At 38.3% G+C, this 18,486-nt stretch overlaps 1 protein-coding gene across 1 annotated transcript in view; it reads left to right on the forward strand.

Annotated features, from left to right (window-relative positions):
• Positions 1-3,752: 3,752 nt before the first annotated feature.
• LOC131346816 (mucin-16-like) overlaps positions 3,753-18,486 on the forward strand; it is a 47,800-nt gene continuing 33,066 nt past the window's right edge. Inside the window, exons 1-9 of the mRNA XM_058380502.1 lie at positions 3,753-3,850; positions 4,023-4,075; positions 4,511-15,593; positions 15,686-15,840; positions 15,943-16,064; positions 16,896-16,957; positions 17,058-17,165; positions 17,349-17,503; positions 17,608-17,729. Of these exons, the coding sequence (XP_058236485.1) occupies positions 3,828-3,850; positions 4,023-4,075; positions 4,511-15,593; positions 15,686-15,840; positions 15,943-16,064; positions 16,896-16,957; positions 17,058-17,165; positions 17,349-17,503; positions 17,608-17,729 (11,883 nt within the window). The 5' untranslated portion in view covers positions 3,753-3,827. The remainder of the gene's footprint in view (positions 3,851-4,022; positions 4,076-4,510; positions 15,594-15,685; positions 15,841-15,942; positions 16,065-16,895; positions 16,958-17,057; positions 17,166-17,348; positions 17,504-17,607; positions 17,730-18,486) is intronic.

The following is an 18,486-nucleotide window of genomic DNA, read 5'->3' on the forward strand; positions in this document are numbered from 1 at the left end:
ATAAGTCATTCTGTACTTACTAAAGGAATGCAGTGATGCCTAAGGCCTCTCCAGAACAGAACAAAATGCACAGACTGAGTTTGTAGTTGAAAGAATACAGGGTATTGTGGACATTCAATAGCATTTCTGTCTCTGGGAGTGGTATTGTATCATCTCCCTTCTATGCAAGTGTTAAACTATAAAACTTGTTTTACCTGCCACTGAATTTCTGCTGCCACACCCACGTTGCATTAAAATAATGTGAAACTGATTTTTGACGCATGTACAGTTTCATGGGAAAATAATTTATCTCAAACTAATTTATTATGTGCTGAATGTTCACAGGCCCATTCTTAAAGAAAAAGCTAGATTTTTTCTACTGAAGTTTCTACTGAAATATAAAAACAAGAAGCAGGATGAAGTGTAAAATACACACACTATGTCCCCCTGAAATTACTGGAATGAAAAGGCCAATTCTTTTGCTTTTTTGGAAGACATTTGGCATTTAGATCAATGATATGAGATAATAGATTCAAATTTCTGATAGATCTGATAATCTGATATTTATATCTAGATGTTTTAAACTTAGAACATGCAATCCAGCTGATTTTCCCTCTTTTGTCTGTCTTCTGGCTTGCTATGTGCCTTCAGCATTTTTTTAAATTTATTTTATTTTATTTATTTTATTAATATAAAAAGTATTTTTACTGAACACTAGCCTGGCTTGTAAGACTACACAGACAGTAACTGAGGCTCAGGATTGAGTCCTGGTTGGAAAAACTTGAACACAACAATCTCATTTGTGTACATATTATTAACTTCTATAAAATTCAGGCTCTTGGAGCCCCAAATGTATTTCAATGCCAGTGTATCTAGAAGCATTATAACCCACTCTTGAGCACTTCATGTTTTAAAGGTAGACTGTTATTTCTGACTGTTGTGGATAGTACCACTTAAAGACCATTTTGCTGACTTTGAACTGTTGTTGTCTTGGGTGTCCATCATTAAACATTTGATGGCTTCACCAGAAAGGAATTTATTTTAAAACTATAATGGATTCAGAAATTAGGTTGATACTAATATTTATTTTGCTCAAACGTTTTAATAATATTAAATAAATCATATTCAGGTTGCTCAAAAAGTCCTGGTTAGTCAACTAAACTTGATTATATGCAGCTGTAGAAAGGACATTATTTTATAACATATATAAATAGTTTCCAGTAACTTGGTGTTCACATCATACAGGACCTGTCATGGTTCTGACACATTAGCAGCCTGTTGAGGAAGTCCAGTCAGTGTCTTTAACGTATGCACTTTAATCTGCCCTCTAATCTTTTACACCTGCACCATTGTTAATATCCTTTCAGAAATCTTCAAAGCCTGGTTTGGGAAAGGCAGGGTATGTGGTCTCTCAGCTGAGAGTACCAGCCAATGTGAGCTCCCTTACCTGTACTTGATCAATAAGTGGTGCATGACCAAGGCCAGGAATACAATGAAAGACCTCCGCTAATTATAGTGGACTCTTCTCTTTGTTCATACCAGTGAAGCACTCTTTATACCACAGTGCATAGCTGTGTAATGCAGTGTAAGACAAAAATAATGTCTTTGGTTTGGCATGTTGACCCTCCTTGAATATTTATTAGTTATTACTGCATTTACAGGATATTTTTCATGTTTGTTTTTGTGTGTATGACTAAAACCAACAGATTTGGACATCTGACAAAGGTCTACATATCTGATATACAGAGATATTCTCAGACACACCTTCACAAACATTAGGTCAAGAAACACACTAACAACATTCCAGGACTGGGTGAATCATTGCATTGCATTGAAAACAAGTTGTATAAAACAGTGACGCAGTACAACAGCAAAGGGTTTCAGAACCACTACATCAAAACAATCCAAATTTTTAGAAGTTGATGTTTTTTGTTTTTGTTTTTCCTCACATTTCATGTTTCATACTTTCATTTTATGTCATCACTTGTGTTCTACAGATCTCCTCTTTTGTTATTATACAATTATAATGCTTAGCATTTGTACTCATGAGGAACATTTTATTTAAACACAATGATTAGCTTAGGTAATCCGTCAATAAACAGATTTTATTAAAAAATAAGTAGAGTACAAGCAAAGAAAACACTGTCCAATTAAATGTTGATTTTTTTTTTATTCTTTTTTTTCTGATTTTTTCACACTGCCAATTCCCACCTACCCATTAGATTCCCCTGTCATACACCAGATAGCAGCCATATAGATAGATAGACAGGACCATTGGTATCTCAGGAGTACCATATGTACAGTGGGAAAGAGAGAGAGAGAGAGAGAGAGAGAGAGAGAAGAGAGAGAGCGAGAGAGCGAGAGAGAGAAACAGAGAGAAAGAGAGAGAGAGAGAGAGAGAGGGAGAGAGAGGGAGAGAGAGAAAGAGAGAGAGAGAGTAAAACAGAGAGAGAGAGAGAGAGAGAGAGAGTAAAACAGAGAGAGAGAGAGAGAGAGTAAAACAGAGAGAGAGAGAGAGAGAGAGAGAGAGAGAGTAAAACAGAGATAGATAGATAGATAGAGAGAGAGAGAGAGAGAGAGAGAGAGAGAGAGAGAGAGAAAGAGAGAGAGAGAGAGAGTAAAACAGAGAGAGAGGGGGTATGCTTACCTAATAATTGTCATGTAAAGATCTAGAAAAACTCTTAACAAACTCAACACTGTCAAAACACTCTATTCCTGGGAACATTCTATCTCTGCTCCTTTATGTAAGAAAAAATGTTTTCAGTCTAGACGTAAACACAGAGACAGTGCCTGAGTCCCAATCATTAATTGGAAGGCTGTGCCATGACTGCATCACCTGTAATGTGAAATGAAGGCTGAATACTCTTATATAGACTATGTGGAATGTTGACTGTCTTTGGGAATGTGGAATATCAACAGTGAAAGAGCTTCAGTTCATTTATGATTGAGATATAATTAACACTATTTGCCTTTTACACTATTCACATTGTCTACAATTTATATTCACATACAAAAAAGGCTCTAGTCTTGTTCAGGGTGGAGCGATGCTTAATACAGTGGTCTCTACTGATTCCATTGTTATGAGTGGGAATGATGGGATCCCAGATTTAAAAAGCATTTATTTGTCATATGAACATTACACTACAGTGACATTCTTTTCTTCACATTTCATAGCTTGTTAGGATGTTAGGCTCAGAGAATTTAGAGATTTTATTACATGTGTTGTATTGTAATTTTCACAATTAATTACACACTATATCTTATTATAATAAATATGTTCATATATTAATTAATCCCATTATCTTGCTACCCTTTTACATACTTGTGGAGTATATCTAATTATTTTTACTTTTACATAAAAAAAGATTTTACTTTTAGTGTTGTTGTTCTATTCAGTTTTATTTGGATGAAGATTGTAAGAGTAGATGTAGTTACAAAACAACTTTCAAAATTTCAAATGTAGTATATTAATGTGAATTTGTAACAGTGTACAGAAAATTATATCACTGTTAGGCTTAAAAAAAGCACAAAGATTGGACAGAAGTTTGGACTACATACAAAAAAGTTTAATATACCATCAAAATAGGTCTCTTTAAATTACTAGTAGTGAGGAAAACCGGTGAACAACTATTTTAGATGATTCTATATTGATCATTGCTGTATGAATAAGCACCCATTATTGTTAAGGTAAATAGCTTTTGTCCTTAACAGAAAAAGATGCAAGTTCCACCTGGTTACACCTACCACTCCATATAAAGCCATCTTACATTTCGGGTAAATCATTTTCTAAGACAGAGCCTCATGTCATTAAAGCTATTGCTGTGAGAGTTAACAGAAATCAGGTGGTTATGACTTTGAAGAACAGAATAAGGTAATATATCTCTTAATATTTGTTTGTTTGTTTGTTTGTAATTTACCCAATTTCTCTCACATTTAGGCCATTAAAACCTAATATTTGATTAACCAAATATTCTGATTTTGTTGTTAAATATAGTATAATGCAATATCATGACATGAACTAAAAATCCATTGAATATCAACAGGTTTCCTTTTTTAAATATTAATGGGACAAGTAACACTACGTATGTCACAATGTGTAAGTAAACCTAATACTAACCTAATACTTTAAAAATGTTTTTATTACATATATGACAACATATAGTGTTTATTATTATTATTATTATTATTATTATTATTATTATTATTATTATTATTATTGTTGTTGTTATTATTATATATTAAGTGCTGGACTGTTATTTAATTAGTTATAATTAAATAATAATTTTTTATTTATAAAAATAAAATGAATTAAATACATTATAATGATGTAAATTGTCATTTATATTTGTTACTAATTTGACAGGTTGTTCATTATTTTTAATATAAGGGTATTATGATGTTATGACTAGGAGCAAGGGAAATCACTAGCTTTAAATTATATAAGAAAAATATTGTGAAATTATAAGTGAAAATAATTGATTTCACTACAAGTACATAAACTCACAAAAATTACTGTCTATGCTTGTGACAGTCTGCCTATGGCTGGTGCTCAGTGGGGCTGGAGCCCAAAGTACAATAGCAATTACAACAGAAACTACAGAATTGATGACCCAGAACACAATAGCCACTGAATCAAATGCAGCAGAAACTGCATCTACATTTATCCCTATGAGCACTACAACTGAGGAACCAACAACTACAGCAGACACATCCTCAGCTTCAACTGTACCAGCAACAGAACTGACTATATTAACAACAGAGGCTACAATGTCCACAGCACAAACAACATTAATAACATCTGCATATACAGCTACTAAACAACAATCAACTGGGGAGGAAACAACCTCAAGCACAACTATAACACAGGCTAAAACACCCACACAGCCAACAACAGAAGAAATTACGGCATTTACAACAACTCTAGCCACAATCACTACAACTGAGGAACAAACTACTACAGAGGAAACTACCAAAGTGACAACTGTAGCATTAAGTACAACACAAGTAACAGAACTGACTAGCAATCCGGTGTCAACAACACAGATTACGACAACCAAACAACCAACAACAGAAGAAATATCTGAATCTGCAACTACTCTAGCCATAACCACTATTACTGTGGAACCAAGAACTACAGAGGAAACAACCATGGTTACAACTGTAGCAACTACAACACCAACAACAGAATTGACCACTACCACTGAATTCACAACGCAGGTTACAACAATCACACAGCCATCAACAGAAGAAACAACAGTATCTACAACTACTCTAAGTACTACCACTATATCTGTGGAACCAACAACTACAGAGGAAACAACCATAGCTACAACTGTAGCAACTACAACTCCAACAACAGACTTGACCACTACAACACAATTCACGACACAGGCTACAACAACCACACAGCCATTAGCAGAAGAAATAATTGAATCCTCGACTATTCTAGCCACAACCACTATATCTGTGGAACCAAGGACGACAGAGGAAACAACCATAGCTACAACTGTAGCAACTACAATACCAACAACAGAATTGACCACTACCACTGAATTCATGACACAGGCTACAACAACCACACAGCCAACAACAGAAGAAATAATTGAATCCTCGACTATTCTAGCCACAACCACTATATCTGTGGAACCAACAATGACAGAGGAAACAACCATAGCTACAACTGTAGCAACTACAACACCAACAACAGATTTGACCACTACCACTGAATTCACAACACAGGCTACAACAACCACACAGCCAACAACAGAAGAAACAACAGCATCTACAACTACTCTAAGTACTACCACTATATCTGTGGAACCAACAACTACAGAGGAATCAACCATAGCTACAACTGTAGCAACTACAATACCAACAACAGAATTGACCACTACCACTGAATTCACGACACAGGCTACAACAACCACACAGCCAACAACAGAAGAAACAACAGCATCTACCACTATATCTGTGGAACCAACAACTACAGAGGAAACAACCATAGCTACAACTGTAGCAACTACAATACCAACAACAGAACTGACCACTACCACTGAATTCACAACACAGGCTACAACAACCACACAGCCAACAACAGAAGAAACAACAGCATCTACAACTACTGTAAGTACTACCACTATATCTGTGGAACCAACAACTACAGAGGAAACAACCATAGCTACAACTGTAGCAACTACAATACCAACAACAGAATTGACCACTACCACTGAATTCACGACACAGGCTACAACAACCACACAGCCAACAACAGAAGAAATAATTGAATCCTCAACTATTCTAGCCACAACCACTATATCTGTGGAACCAACAATGACAGAGGAAACAACCATAGCTACAACTGTAGCAACTACAACACCAACAACAGATTTGACCACTACCACTGAATTCACGACACAGGCTACAACAACCACACAGCCAACAACAGAAGAAACAACAGCATCTACAACTACTCTAAGTACTACCACTATATCTGTGGAACCAACAACTACAGAGGAATCAACCATAGCTACAACTGTAGCAACTACAACACCAACAACAGAATTGCCCACTACCACTGAATTCACAACACAGGGTACAACAACCACACAGCCATTAGCAGAAGAAATAATTGAATCCTCGACTATGCTAACCACAACCACTATATCTGTGGAACCAACAACTACAGAGAAAACAACCATAGCTACAACTGTAGCAACTACAATACCAACAACAGAATTGACCACTACCACTGAATTCATAACACAGTCTACAACAACCACACAGCCATCAACAGAAGAAACAACAGCATCTACAACTACTCTAAGTACTACCACTATATCTGTGGAACCAACAACTACAGAGGAAACAACCATAGCTACAACTGTAGCAACTACAATACCAACAACAGAACTGACCACTACCACTGAATTCACAACACAGGCTACAACAACCACACAGCCAACAACAGAAGAAACAACAGCATCTACAACTACTGTAAGTACTACCACTATATCTGTGGAACCAACAACTACAGAGGAAACAACCATAGCTACAACTGTAGCAACTACAATACCAACAACAGAATTGACCACTACCACTGAATTCACGACACAGGCTACAACAACCACACAGCCAACAGCAGAAGAAATAATTGAATCCTCGACTATTCTAGCCACAACCACTATATCTGTGGAACCAACAATGACAGAGGAAACAACCATAGCTACAACTGTAGCAACTACAACACCAACAACAGATTTGACCACTACCACTGAATTCACGACACAGGCTACAACAACCACACAGCCAACAACAGAAGAAACAACAGCATCTACAACTACTCTAAGTACTACCACTATATCTGTGGAACCAACAACTACAGAGGAATCAACCATAGCTACAAATGTAGCAACTACAACACCAACAACAGAATTGCCCACTACCACTGAATTCACAACACAGGGTACAACAACCACACAGCCATTAGCAGAAGAAATAATTGAATCCTCGACTATGCTAACCACAACCACTATATCTGTGGAACCAACAACTACAGAGGAATCAACCATAGCTACAACTGTAGCAACTACAATACCAACAACAGAATTGACCACTACCACTGAATTCATAACACAGTCTACAACAACCACACAGCCATCAACAGAAGAAACAACAGCATCTACAACTACTCTAAGTACTACCACTATATCTGTGGAACCAACAACTACAGAGAAAACAACCATAGCTACAACTGTAGCAACTACAACACCAACAACAGAATTGACCACTACCACTGAATTCACAACACAGGCTACAACAACCACACAGCCAACAACAGAAGAAACAACAGCATCTACAACTATTGTAAGTACTACCACTATATCTGTGGAACCAACAACTACAGAGGAATCAACCATAGATACAACTGTAGCAACTACAACACCAACAACAGAATTGCCCACTACCACTGAATTCACAACACAGGGTACAACAACCACACAGCCATTAGCAGAAGAAATAATTGAATCCTCGACTATGCTAGCCACAACCACTATATCTGTGGAACCAACAACTACAGAGGAAACAACCATAGCTACAACTGTAGCAACTACAATACCAACAACAGAATTGACCACTACCACTGAATTCATGACACAGTCTACAACAACCACACAGCCAACAACAGAAGAAACAACTGAATCTACAACTACTCTAAGTACTAACACTATATCTGTGGAACCAACAACTACAGAGAAAACAACCATAGGTACAACTGTAGCAGCTACAACACCAACAACAGAATTGACCACTACCACTGAATTCATGACACAGGTTACAACAACCACACAGTCAACAAGAGAAGAAACAACAGCATCTACAACGACTCTAAGTATTACCACTATATCTGTGGAACCAACAACTACAGAGAAAACAACCATAGCTACAACTGTAGCAACTCCAACAACAGAATTGACCACTACCACTGAATTCATGACACAGGCTACAACAACCACACAGCCAACAACAGAAGAAACAACAGCATCTACAACTATTGTAAGTACTACCACTATATCTGTGGAACCAACAACTACAGAGAAAACAACCATAGCTACAACTGTAGCAACTACAACACCAACAACAGAATTGACCACTACCACTGAATTCACCACACAGGCTACAACAACCACACAGCCAACAACAGAAGAAACAACAGCATCTACAACTACTCTAAGTACTACCACTATATCTGTGGAACCAACAACTACAGAGAAAACAACCATAGCTACAACTGTAGCAACTACAACACCAACAACAGAATTGACCACTACCACTGAATTCACCACACAGGCTACAACAACCACACAGCCAACAACAGAAGAAACAACAGCATCTACAACTACTCTAAGTACTACCACTATATCTGTGGAACCAACAACTACAGAGGAATCAACCATAGATACAACTGTAGCAACTACAACACCAACAACAGAATTGCCCACTACCACTGAATTCACAACCCAGGGTACAACAACCACACAGCCAACAACAGAACAAAAAATTGAATCCTCAACTATTCTAGCCACAACCACTATATCCTTGGAACCAACAACTACAGAGGAAACAACCATAGCTACAACTGTAGCAACTACAATACCAACAACAGAATTGACCACTACCACTGCATTCACAACACAGGCTACAACAACCACACAGCCAACAACAGAAGAAGCAACAGCATCTACAACTATTGTAAGTACTACCACTATATCTGTGGAACCAACAACTACAGAGGAATCAACCATAGCTACAACTGTAGCAACTACAACACTAACAACAGAATTGACCACTACCACTGAATTCACAACACAGGCTACAACAAGCACACAGCCAACAACAGAAGAAACAACTGAATCTACAACTACTCCAAGTACTACCACTATAACTGTGAAACCAACAACTACAGAGAAAACAACCATAGCTACAAATGTAGCAACTACAACACCAACAACAGAATTGACCACTACCACTGAATTCACCACACAGGCTACAACAACCACACAGCCAACAACAGAAGAAACAACAGCATCTACAACTACTGTAAGTACTACCACTATATCTGTGGAACCAACAACTACAGAGAAAACAACCATAGCTACAACTGTAGCAACTACAACACCAACAACAGAATTGACCACTACCACTGAATTCACCACACAGGCTACAACAACCACACAGCCAACAACAGAAGAAACAACAGCATCTACAACTACTCTAAGTACTACCACTATATCTGTGGAACCAACAACTACAGAGGAATCAACCATAGATACAACTGTAGCAACTACAACACCAACAACAGAATTGCCCACTACCACTGAATTCACAACCCAGGGTACAACAACCACACAGCCAACAACAGAACAAAAAATTGAATCCTCAACTATTCTAGCCACAACCACTATATCCTTGGAACCAACAACTACAGAGGAAACAACCATAGCTACAACTGTAGCAACTACAATACCAACAACAGAATTGACCACTACCACTGCATTCACAACACAGGCTACAACAACCACACAGCCAACAACAGAAGAAGCAACAGCATCTACAACTATTGTAAGTACTACCACTATATCTGTGGAACCAACAACTACAGAGGAATCAACCATAGCTACAACTGTAGCAACTACAACACTAACAACAGAATTGACCACTACCACTGAATTCACAACACAGGCTACAACAAGCACACAGCCAACAACAGAAGAAACAACTGAATCTACAACTACTCCAAGTACTACCACTATAACTGTGAAACCAACAACTACAGAGAAAACAACCATAGCTACAAATGTAGCAACTCCAACTCCAACAACAGAACTGACCACTACCACTGAATTCATGACACAGGCTACAACAACCACACAGCCAACAACAGAAGAAACAACAGAATCTACAACTACTCTAAGTACTACCACTATATCTCCGGAACCAACAACCACAGAGGAAATAACTATATATACAACTGTAGCAACTACAACATCAACAACAGAATTGACCACTACTACTGAATTCACATCGCAGGCTACAACAACCACACAGCCAACAACAGAAGAAACAACTGAATCTACAACTACTCTAAGTACTACCACTATAACAGTAAAACCAATATATACAGAGGAAACAACCATAGCTAGAACTGTAGCAACTACAGCACCAGCAATAGAATTGACGACTACCAATGAATTCACAACACAGGCTACAAAAACCACACAGCCATCAGCAGAAGAAATAACTGAATCCTCGACTACTCTAGTCACAAGCACTATATCTGTGGAATCAACAAATACAGAAAAATCAACCACCCATACAACTGTCGGAACTACAAAACCAACAACAGTCTTGACCACTACCACTGAATTCACAATGCGGGCTACAACAACCACACAGCCTACAACAGAAGAACAAACTGCATCTACAACTACTCTAGGTACTACCACTATATTTGTGGAACCAATAATTACAGATGAAACTACAATAGCTACAGCTGTAGCAACTACAACATTATCAACAGAATTGACTACTACCACTGAATTTACATCACAGGCTACAACAACCACACAGCCAACAACAGAAGAAACAACTGAATCTACAACTACTGTAAGTACTACTACTATATCTGTGGAACCAACAACTACAGAGGAATCAACCATAGCTACAACTGTAGCAACTACAACACCAACAACAGAACTGACCACTACCACTGAATTTACAACGCAGGCTACACCAACCACACAGCCAACAACAGAAGAAACAACTGAATCTACAACTACTCTAAGTACTACCACTATAACTGTAAAACCAATATATACAGAGGAATCAACCATAGCTACATCTGTAGTAACTATAGCACCAACAATAGAATTGACCACTACCACTGAATTCACAACACAGGCTACAACAACCACACAGCCATCAACAGAAGAAACAACTGAATCTACAACTACTCTAAGTACTACCACTATATCTGTGGAACCAACAACTAAAGAGGAAACAACCACAGTTACAACTGTAGCAACTACAATACCAGCAACAGAATTGACCACTACTATGGAATTCACAACGCAGGCTACAAAAACCACACAGCCATCAGCAGAAGAAATAATTGAGTCCTCGACTACTCTATTCACAACCACTATATCTGTGGAATCAACAAATACAGAAAAAACGACCACACATACAACTGTAGGAACTACAAAACCAACAACAGAATTGACCACTACCGCTGAATTCACAATGCAGGCTACAACAACCACACAGCCTACAACAGAAGAACAAACTGCATCTACAACTACTCTAGGTACTACCACTATATCTGTGGAACCAACAACTATAGATGAAACTACAATAGCTACAACTGTAGCAAATACAACATTATCCACAGAATTGACCACTGCTACTGAACGCACAATGCAGGCTACAAGAAAGACCGAGCCAACAACAGAAGAAATAACTGAATCTACAATTACTCTAAGTACTACCACTATATCTGTGGAACCAGCAACGACAGAGGAAACAACCACAGTTACAAGTGTAGTAACTACAATACCAGCAACTGAATTGACCACTACTACTGAATTCACAACGCAGGCTACAACAACCACAGAGCTAAAAACAGAAGAAACAACGGGATCTGCAACTACTCTAAGTAGTACCACTATATCTGTGGAACCAGCAACTTCAGAGGAAACAACTACAGTTACAGTTGTTCCCACTACAACAAAAACAATAGAACTGACCACTTCCACTGTATTTGCAACACCAGTTACAACAAACACACAGGCAACAACAGACAAAACATCTGCATCTACAACAACTTTGGCCCCAAGCACTACAACTGAGAACCCAATATCTACAGAGGAACCAATAGTTACAACTGTAGAAACTACAACACCAACAATAGAACTGACCTCTACTACTTTGTCCACAATGCAGCACACAACAACCACACAGTCAACAACGGATGAAACAACAGAATTTGCAACTACTCTAGCCACAACCACTGTAATTGTGGAAACAACAACTATAGAGGAAACATCCACAAGTACAACTGTAGCAACTACAACACCAACACCAGAACTGACAACTACCACTGAATTCACAACAGAAGAAACATCTGCATATGCAATAACTCTAGCCACAAGCACTGCAACTGAGAAACCAATAACTACAGAGGAAACAACAATAGCTACAACTGTAGCAACTACAACACGAACAACAGAACTGACCACTACTACTGAATTCACAGCACAGGCTACAACCACCACACAGCCAACAAGAGAGGAAACAACTGAATCTGCAACTACTCTAGGCACAACAATTACAACTGAGGAACTAGCAACTACAGAGGAATCCATGAAAGTGACATCTGTATCATTGAGTACAATTCAGCCAACAGAGCTGACTAGTAATCCTGTGTCCACAATGCAGGATACAACAACCACACAGCCAACAGCAAAAGAAATAACTGAATCTGTGACTACTCTAGTCACAACCACTATGAATGTGCAATCAACAAGTACAGAGGAAATAACCACATCTTCAACTGTAGCAACTACAACACCAACAACAGAACTGACCACTGTCACTGAATTCAAAACACAGGCTACAACAACCACACAGACAGCAACAGAAGAAATATCTGAATCTGCAACCACTCTAGGCACATCCACTACAACTGAGAAACCAACAACTACAGAGGAAACCACCCAATTTGCATCTGTATCATTGGGTACAATTCAGCCAACAGGGCTGACTAGTACTCATGTGGTCACAATGCAGGATATAACAACCACACAGCCAACAGCAGAAGAAATAACTGAATCTGCGACTACTCTAGCCACAGCCACTACGAGTATGGAACCAACAACTACAGAGGAAACAACCACAGCTCTTGTAGCAACTACAACACCAACAATAGAACTGACCACTACCACTGCATTTCCAACACAGGCTACATCAACCACACAGACAACAACAAAAGAAACACATGTGACAACTCTAGTCCCAAGAATGTCAATTAAAGAACTAACAACTACAGAGGAAGCAACCATGGCTACAACTGTATCAACTACATCACAAGCAACAGAACAGACAACTGCCAATGTATTCATAACACAGGATACAACAACCACACAGCGAACAACAGAAGAAACACATGTGACAACTCTAGTCCCAAGAACTTCAACTAAAGAACTAACAACTACAGGGGAAGCAACCATAGCTACAACTGTATCAACTACAACACAAGCAACAGAACAGACTACAACTGCCAATGTATTCATTACACAGGATACTACAACCACACAGCCAACAACAGAAGAAACAGCTGCATCTATTGCAATTAAGGAACAAACAACTACAAAGGAATCAGTCACAGCTACAATTTTACTAAAACCAGATCTGACCACTAGTACTGTATCCACAAAACAGTTTACAACAAACACAGAACTAACAGCAGAACTAACCACATCTTCAACTGCACAACTGACAAGAATAGAACTGACAAGTAGTGCTCTTATATTACAACAGCCTACGACAACCACAGTGTCAAGTATGTTAGCTCCAAAGACTACAACTGAGGCAAAAACAACTACAGAGGAAACGACCATGGGTACAACTTTACCAGCTACAACACCAACAACTCAACTGACTGGCACTAATATATCCACAACACAGTCTAGAGCAAACACAGTACCTAAAACTGCTTCTGCTGCAAATACAACCCCTGCTGCAGAGAAAGCAGCTACAACCAATACTGTACCAATGTCAAGAACAGAAATGGCCACTAAACCTGAACTATTAACTACAACAAAAACAGAACCCACCAGTTACACTGAATGTACAACACAACCTGCAACAACCAAAAAACAAACAAAAGAAACAACTTTGTCTATGTCTACTCCAAATCTAAGCACTACAGTTGAAGGAACAAGTATTACAGAAGAAACATCAATGTCAACTACAAATGTACCATCAAATATAACAGCAACAGAGTTGACAATTACCTCCATATCCACAACACAGGCTACAGCAATAGTGCCAACAACTGCATCTACTAGATTCACAGCTACTAGAGTACCAATTATAACACCAACAACAGAACTGGCAATGACAAAACAGGCTACAACAAACACAGATGCAACAACAGAAACTTCAATTTCATCAGCAATTACTGCAGCTCCAAGCACTGCCTTTGCAGTATCAACAACTATAAAGGAAACAACTACAGCTAGATCTGTATCAATAACACAGAGTGCACCTACCAGACAACCAAAAACAACACAATCAAGTGCATCAAAAAATATTTCATCTTTAACAACTACAAATGACAAACCAAGAACTAGAGGACAAGAAGACAGAACTGTACTTTCAACTCCAATTACATCAGAAGTGACTAAAAATAACACAGAAACAATAACGGCAGAATCAAATGATTCCATAACTACACCTTTCCCAGGCAATATAATTAAAGAGACCACACTTATAGAGGAACAATCAACCACAATTATTCCTGTAGTCATAACTTCAAATTCAACCGTAGTGACCATAAGCACTTTATCAACAATGCAAGCTACAATATCCAAAGCACCATCAACACCAGAAACAAAAACAACTGTATCCACAAGTGATCTACATGCAAATACTACAATTGAGGAACCAAGAAGTACAGAGAAAACAAACACAGCTAAAAGTCTACCACTGTCTACAACAGCAGAAGTGAACACTAGCACTGTGTTCACAAAACAGAATACAAAAACAGCAGGAAAAACAACTACTCCAGCTGCAAGTATTACAATTGAGTTAACTACATCAACAGAGGACACAACAACAGCTGCAACTGTACCAAACCTGATGACAGAAACAAGCAAAATGATTCTATCCACGCTGATTAGGAATGTAAAACCAACAAGCAGTGAAACAGCAAGAGAAGAAACAAATGGTACAACTAGCACATCACGGAAAACTGCACAGACAAAACCTACTGAAATGACAGCTGCTAATAAAGTCACAATACAGTCTCCAACTTATGCAACAACAGTCTCAGTAATGTATGTTTCTTTCTGACATGTATATAAGTGAAGATTTAATATTCCTATTGAATTCTGAATGGGAATGAATGTAAAATGTTTTATTTAATCAGAAATGGTTCAGCTGTGGTTCAGACAAAGATTGTCTTCAGTTCCTCCTCCCCTGTTCCCAGTGAGAGTTTGGTTCTCAGTGTAATCCAGACTTTACTGAGTGCTCGACTCTCAAACCTCACTGACTCTCTGAAAGTGCTGAACTTCACATATGAAAGTATGTGTGTTTTTCTAATAACAAGATTAAATACTACACAAACAACTGTCAGAACTGTGACTTCTTTATCAGCCTTTCTAAACAACCTGATTTGTTCCACAGAAATTTCAGACACCTCATATGCTGTAAAATTCACATTCAACATCAGTAATGTCAGCATGACACAGAACCCTGACCTCAGGAATGATACCTACAGCCAAATAGAGAGCATCGTCAACAATGCCGTGAGTGTAAATCACCATGTGTTTAACGACATTCTGACAAATGTCTCGAGATGGCGTTGGTTTCCAATGCAGAGTTTACTGAAATAGCTAAAAAATCAAATGAACTGAAAGTCAACAGATTAAACCCAGGGTTATCCAAGACAGTAAGACTCACACTGGGGTAATCTGGCAAAGGTCGAAATACAAGAAACTAGTTACAGAAGTTAAAACAGCACCGAAATGTGCAACAGGATCTTAAACAGTATTTGAAAAAAGGATTGCAATGGGGGAATTGTGAAGGGTCAGATATGTCTAACAGAAACAGTAGCAAGACTTTGCAATGGCCGACATCAAACGTGCTCCATATGCAGTACATAAAAGAAGTAAATTCCCTCAGGTGGGCAAAGCAGTTCAGAACTCAGGTGAAAGTGACTCCTGTGGTCAGTGGGAGAAGTACAGGTAGAGGCTCCTACCCTCCTCAGTTCAAAATATATTCTAGCATCAAAGCTATATGTAGTCAAATAGGGTTTTTGTAACCAGGAGCTTATGAGCAACTTATGAATCAGGGTAATTTCTAAGTTCATTATACATTCAACAGTAATTCTTTGCTGCCCAATACATCAAATCTTCAAAGATGCCGACCCGAGCATAAAACCCACCACCGCAAGAAGGGTTCAAAGCTGGCAACATAGTCTCCAAGTAGTTCTATCCACAGCAGTGCCATGAGTCTCCTGGCTGATTTAAAACATTTGAAACAATAATTGTCTCAAACAATAAATGGTTAAAGAAACAGTGCAATGGAATGTTCTTTCATCTCACATAAAATTTGATTAATTATCTTTCCTCCTGCAGTTAAACACACTTCTAAATGAAGCTGGAGCAGAACCATTCGAACCCCAGAGCTCTTTCTTTACGTAAGATCACGGCAGTGTTCTTTCTGCTCTCAAAGTATAGAGTGATAATTCTTATTGTAAACTTAACTGTATCGTGAATTTTCTCTTCTACTGGTAACAGGAGTTCAGGAAACCAGGTTAATGGTAGCATGACGTACCACTTCCAAGATGGAGACACCAAAACACCGGCAGCTTTCCTGAATGAGCTTAAAGCACAACTCACACCTATGTAAGTGTGCTGATATTAATTTCTGATGTTAGCCTTTAATCAGTGTTTTCTCACAGTCTGTCTTTTATTTCTGTGGGTTTATGTGTAAGTAAAAACAGATCGTTTCGAACACTGACATTTAGTAGAGAATGAAACTTTTAATTTGAATGTGAAGAATAATAATTATATGCTTAATTTCATCAGATCTGGTTCCGCCTTGGTTCAGACCACGATGGTGTTCAAATCGTCCTCCCCTGTTCCCAGTGAGAGTTTGGTTCTCAGTGTAATCCAGACTCTACTGAGTGCTCGACTCTCAAACCTCACTGACTCTGTAAAAGTGCTGAACTTCACATATGAAAGTATGTGTGTTTTTCTAATCACAAGATTACATGCAACACAAATTATTGTCTCAGAGCTGTGACTTCTTTATCAGCCTTTCTAAACCACCTGATATGTTCCACAGAAATTTCAGACACCTCCTATGCTGTAAAATTCACATTCGACATCAGTAACATCAGCATGACACAGAACCCTGACCTCAGGAATGAAACCTACAACCAATTGAAGAGCATCATCAACAACACTGTGAGTGTAAATCACCATGTGTTTAACGACATTCTGACAAATGTCTGGAGATGGCGTTGGTTTCCAATGCAGAGTTTACTGAAATAGCTGAAAAATCAAATGAACTGAAAGTCAACAGATTAAACCCAGGGTTATCCAAGACAGTAAGACTCACACTGGGGTAATCTGGCAAAGATCGAAATACTAGAAACTAGTTACCGAAATTAAAACAGCACCGAAATGTGCAACAGGATCTTATACAGTATTTGAAAAAAGGATTGCAATGGGGGAATTGTAAAGGGTCAGATATGTCTAACAGAAACAGTAGCAAGACTTTGCAATGGCAGACATCAAACGTGCTCCATATGCAGTACATAAAAGAAGTAAATTCCCTCAGGTGTGCAAAGCAGTTCAGAACTCAGGTGAAAGTGACTCCTGTGGTCAGTGGGAGAAGTACAGGTAGAGGCTCCTACCCTCCTCAGTTCAAAATATATTCTAGCATCAAAGCTGTATGTAGTCAAATAGGGTTTTTGTAACCAGGAGCTTATGAGCAACTTTTGAATCAGTGTAATTTCTAAGTTCATTATAGATTCAACAGTAATTCCTTCCTGCCCAAGTCATCAAATCTTCAACGATGCCGACCCGAGCGTAAAACCCACCACCGCAAGAAGGGTTCAAAGCTGGCAACATAGTCTCCAAGTAGTTCTATCCACAGCAGTGCCATGAGTCTCCTGGCTGATTTAAAACATTTGAAACAATAATTGTCTCAAACAATAAA

This window comes from Hemibagrus wyckioides, linkage group LG03 (genome assembly GCF_019097595.1).
Source record: "Hemibagrus wyckioides isolate EC202008001 linkage group LG03, SWU_Hwy_1.0, whole genome shotgun sequence".
Classification (NCBI taxonomy): Eukaryota; Metazoa; Chordata; class Actinopteri; order Siluriformes; family Bagridae; genus Hemibagrus; species Hemibagrus wyckioides.